At 54.1% G+C, this 4,438-nt stretch overlaps 1 protein-coding gene across 1 annotated transcript in view; it reads right to left on the bottom strand.

The window, feature by feature from the left end:
• Window positions 1–207: 207 nt before the first annotated feature.
• The window catches only part of CHD4 (chromodomain helicase DNA binding protein 4), a 17,965-nt gene continuing 13,734 nt past the window's right edge, over window positions 208–4,438 (bottom strand). Inside the window, exons 29-39 of the mRNA XM_010148075.1 lie at window positions 4,312–4,438; window positions 3,965–4,130; window positions 3,473–3,582; window positions 3,107–3,233; window positions 2,768–2,845; window positions 2,516–2,653; window positions 2,306–2,414; window positions 1,845–1,977; window positions 701–896; window positions 423–598; window positions 208–296 (exon numbers count right to left, since the gene is read on the bottom strand). Of these exons, the coding sequence (XP_010146377.1) occupies window positions 279–296; window positions 423–598; window positions 701–896; window positions 1,845–1,977; window positions 2,306–2,414; window positions 2,516–2,653; window positions 2,768–2,845; window positions 3,107–3,233; window positions 3,473–3,582; window positions 3,965–4,130; window positions 4,312–4,438 (1,378 nt within the window). The 3' untranslated portion in view covers window positions 208–278. The remainder of the gene's footprint in view (window positions 297–422; window positions 599–700; window positions 897–1,844; window positions 1,978–2,305; window positions 2,415–2,515; window positions 2,654–2,767; window positions 2,846–3,106; window positions 3,234–3,472; window positions 3,583–3,964; window positions 4,131–4,311) is intronic.

Genomic DNA, 4,438 nt, shown 5'->3' with positions numbered 1-4,438 from the left:
CAGCCAGGTTCTCCGTGTAACAGACATGGCGCTGTGGCCTCCAGTCACTATGTACAGAGTCCATCGTCCATCCCCCCTCTCTCCTAAGCACACTCCTTGCTCCAACGGGCTGGCTGCAGCGGAAGGAGTTTCTCCTCCTTCCCGAGACCTGCACAGCAGCTTCCATGGAGGGAAACAGCACCCAGTCAGGAATGTCAGGCAGAGGGGTAGAGTGTGAAGGGGTGGGGGGTGGGGTCACTTCAACTTGGCTGAAAGGTCAACAGCACCAGGCCAGTGACTCACTGCTGCTGGGCCACCTGCGGGGCGAGAGATGATCCGAGACTCAATGCTGGCCAAGGGACCCTGGGTTACACCAGGGTAGTTTCCCCACGGAGCCCCCGCTCCCCCCTAGGTAACTCTTACTGACCAGAGAGGGTACGTACTTGTTGGGGAGGCGGGGGCGGCGGGGGCTCGCTGCTGCGGTTGGCCAACCGGCTGAGGATGTTGCGCTCCGACATCTGGAGGCGCACGGCCACAGGCGGGATACGGGCGATGGTGGCAGGCAAACGAGTCACATCTGCCTTCATGTCACTCAGAAGCTCCTCCAGCTGCTTCAGAACTGGAAGAGAAAGGGACATCTGTTCAGAGGGAAAAGGGACACCCCGGAGGGAGAGACCAGAGGGGAGAGCGAGGCAGGACACCGAATCCCACACGGCGGTACCTTTGTGCAGCACGGCGTTGGCTGGTTTATTCCCGGCCATCGACTCCTTGGATAGGTGCTGGTGGCTCTCGGCCAGGCATTCCACCTCTGCGAAACGCGTGTTCAGAGCCATAGACGGATGAGACGGGTCTTCCGACATGTTCAGATAGGCGGCTCGCCGCAGCTGCTCCTCGATCACCAGCGCTTGCTCCAGGAGCTGTGGGACAGGGCAGCAAGGAGAAAGTTTTTCAGCAGTTGCCTGAAAAAGCAGCCTGTTTGCAACCCCAGTCTCCACTGGCCCAGTTCTCAGCTGGCTGCTGAGGCCGGATTCTGCAGCTGAAGCGCTTTCCATCAGCCTGTGTACAGACTGAGTAAAGCCTGAGTACCACACAACAAGGCCTCCCTTAGGCTAAGCCAGGTACACACGGAAGCCAGACTACACACAGTTCAACAGAAGACCACCGTAATCCTCCAGCATTCTTATTCCTCCTCAGAGCCTTTACAAAGGCCAAGTTGTTTGCCATTTTACTCTTTCTGTACGGAGTTAAGGGGATAGGGAGTTTCTTCTTGAACCTGAGCGCAAAGTATCCCACGCTACCCACAAGAAGAGTAAAAACTGTTAAGCATGTCGGGGGCATTTGGTGCAATCAGTCGAATCCTGTTGGTGCGGAACTGCTCAGCCAGGCGACGCTGATTTACTGTTTTGCCTCAAGACCGAAAACTACGTGGCCTTTACTTGGGTTGGTCTTCAAGCAGCCCCAGAACAGAGTTAGGGTCAACTCCCACTTAGGCCGAGGCAGAGACCGAAGGCAGCCCTTTCGCCAAACCCCTGTTAGTGTTTGGAGTTCTGCTCAGGCACGCTGGGCGGGTTGTAGCACGCCAAGCGGAACCTGTAGCAGGAACAGCTGCTGGAACCTGAAGTCCCCTCCATACTTCACTAACCATTTGGACAGAGAGCACTGAAGCAAGCTCCCCCCACACCACTTGGAGTACCGAGCTCCTGTCATGGAGCTACAGAGTGCTCTGGAGAGATACTGCTTCTCTTTTTGCCTCTAAACTGAAAGGCAGCGTAGAAGCCTTCACCCCCTCAGTGGAAACTCCGAAGAGCGAGCTTCCGTTCTTAGAGGCCCAGCTAGCTGAAGGCACACTGAAGAGAAATCCTTACCTTGAATCTCCTTGCCAAGAACTTATTCTTTATTTCCAGGAAGTTGCCCCTGTTCATCTCACCCTTGAAGGGTTCGTTGAGGATGGCGTAACGTGGATCATTCTGAATATCCTGCCAACGGGCATAGCCATGACTGAGATGGGATGAGCTCAGGCAAACAAAAGCAGCGAGAACAAGGGAATACACAGCCCAGGCAGATACAGTTCCCGAGAGGGGGGTGGGGAAAGGGGGTGCAGACAGGGGAGGAACAGGAGCCAAGGGAAAGGAATGAGAACTATGTCCTGCTAAGTCGTAACTCTGCTGGCAGGAAACAACAACTCCCACCATCGCTTTCACTCTTGTGAAAGAGGATAAAGCACTCCCTCGCTTAGTGTGCTCCAGCCAGACCCGGGACAGTCACCACCTTCAGTGTGACGGTTTGCGTACAAGGGGAGAGACCTGGTCCGTCAGGGTAAGGATACTTGATAATCCCAGCGAGGAGCCAGTAGTCGTGACGCCGATGCCAAATCTCATAGGTCTTCTTTGTGACAGTTGCTGCCCGTTCTTCGTTCTGCCACAGGGAGTGTAGCTCTGGAAAGGCAGAGGGACACCCCAACAGTTGAAAGCTATTTCACAAACACCAGCAGGGGCACATAAACGAGTTTGGGCATATAAAAAAAGATGTCCCATACCAGTGAAGCCACCATCTGCGATGTTGAACATGAAGCGTTGCTTTACTGCCTTCTTGTGCCTTTCGTCCACCGACTCCTTCAGCATCTCTCCATTCTGCAGCATCACCACCTCTCTCTTATCATCATCCTTCTTCTCATCTGTACACACAGGAATTACCAGAAAGGACATGGCACATACCGCTGCAAGTCAGACCCGCCAGGAATCCTTGCAGGAGAGAGGTTAAGGAAGAGAAGGGGATTGTCACGACTCACCTTTCTCATCCAGAGTGATTATAGGAGGTTCGGGGGGATTCTCAATAGGTGGCCTGTCTTCCACTTTCTCCACGTCAGCTGCAGGAAAGAAGGGGAACAGAAGATGTAGGGGAACACAGCAAGCCCAAGCTTTTGTTCTTCAGCCTGTGAAACCTAATACTGTTCCCTAACTCCCCGTTCAGAAAGTTCTGGAATAGCCCCACTGATCATCAACATTTACTCCTGTTTCTTTAGGATGAAGTGCTGAAGCAAAGAAGGGGCAGCATCAGGAAAACAGTATTTGAGAGGGAGGGGGTTTTATTGCTGTTCAAAATATTGAAGAGCCTCCCTTAGAGATACCTTTGCTTTCTACTTCCATTGGCTCATCCTTCACCTCCGGTTCCTCTACTTTTTTTTCATCTGCTTCTGTGGGGTTCACCGGGGATTTCGCCTCCTGCGGCGGCGTCTCCGCAGGCTGGGCGCACTGCTGAGGACAGAAATCAGCGAGAGGCCAGGTCAAGCAGCGCGCGGAAAGGCAAGACCCTCACAGCAGTTTGGAAAGCAGAGAGGTACGGAACTGTCGGGCCGGTTCCGAGGACCCGAGAATTACTTTTAAGTATCATTCCAAGAACTCACCTCTGTCCCAGCAGCTGAATGAGATGCAAGACAGGGCACACGTAGGGACGTTTGCAAGTGCATGAGGCAAACATGCAACGCACCACTCACCTCCGCGGGGACCTCTGTTTCAGTGGCAGAGGCACCGAGCTCCTTCTCTGGTTCAGATGACTCTCCTTGCTCCTTAGCACTGGCTCCTTCTTCTACTTTCACTCCTTCTTCTGTGTGTTCCCCACCCCAGAGCAGCACAGCAGGCAACAACAGAAGAGAAGCCATCAGTAAGGTCTTCCCCTCGCTGTTGCCAAGCTCCCCTTTGCTCCCAGAGATTAGGCCCATCAGAATGGGGCCAACATCACTCAAGATGAACCCCCCCCTTTCCTGCCTGCTACGAATGCCGGGCCTTTCTTCACACTGATACCAGCTCATCCAAGGAAAGCTCGTGTCCTCTCTTGCCTTTAAAGGCTTGCACATGTCTTTGGCAGCCCTCCTAACATGAGAGGTAAGTTGATCTGCGTCCACCCCCAGACCCCACCACCACAGCTCCGGTGAGGGGAACAGCCAGGATGGGGTGAGGACGCAGGACTGTGCAAGAGGAGCTCTCACCAGGTGGAGGGACAGGAGCAGGTGTATTGGGCTGTGTATCCCCCGGTGTCGAAGGAGTTGGAGTTTTGGGAGAGGGTGAGCTCGGCTGTGAAAGTTTCTTGTTCTCCTCTATCTCTGCCAGTTCTGGCATACTCCAACGGCCATTCACATGCTCAAATTCCTGCACCTGAGGGAGAGAAAGACATATCGTTAGCAAAGTCATACAAATCTCATCCTCAAGCCAGAGCAGACCGACCACTCACGCATCAAAAACAGATGTGGAAGGAGAGGTAACTCACTAGCACAGCCCCGCAGTGACTACGAGCTGCACGGAGAACGACGGCTTCACCTCTCTGCTAGGCGCCTACCTTTTTGCGTATAAGCGACATGACCCCAATGCGAGTGAGGACGTGCTGTCGAGAAAGACCTTCCCGTGGGACCCCATCTGCAAAGGTCTCTGCACCATCCGCTCCGGGTTCGCATAAGTGGCGCATG

This window comes from Eurypyga helias, unplaced genomic scaffold (genome assembly GCF_000690775.1).
Source record: "Eurypyga helias isolate BGI_N326 unplaced genomic scaffold, ASM69077v1 scaffold11823, whole genome shotgun sequence".
Classification (NCBI taxonomy): domain Eukaryota; kingdom Metazoa; phylum Chordata; class Aves; order Eurypygiformes; family Eurypygidae; genus Eurypyga; species Eurypyga helias.
The sequence above is the reverse complement of the archived record's forward strand: the minus strand, read 5'-3'. Positions and strand labels throughout refer to the sequence as shown.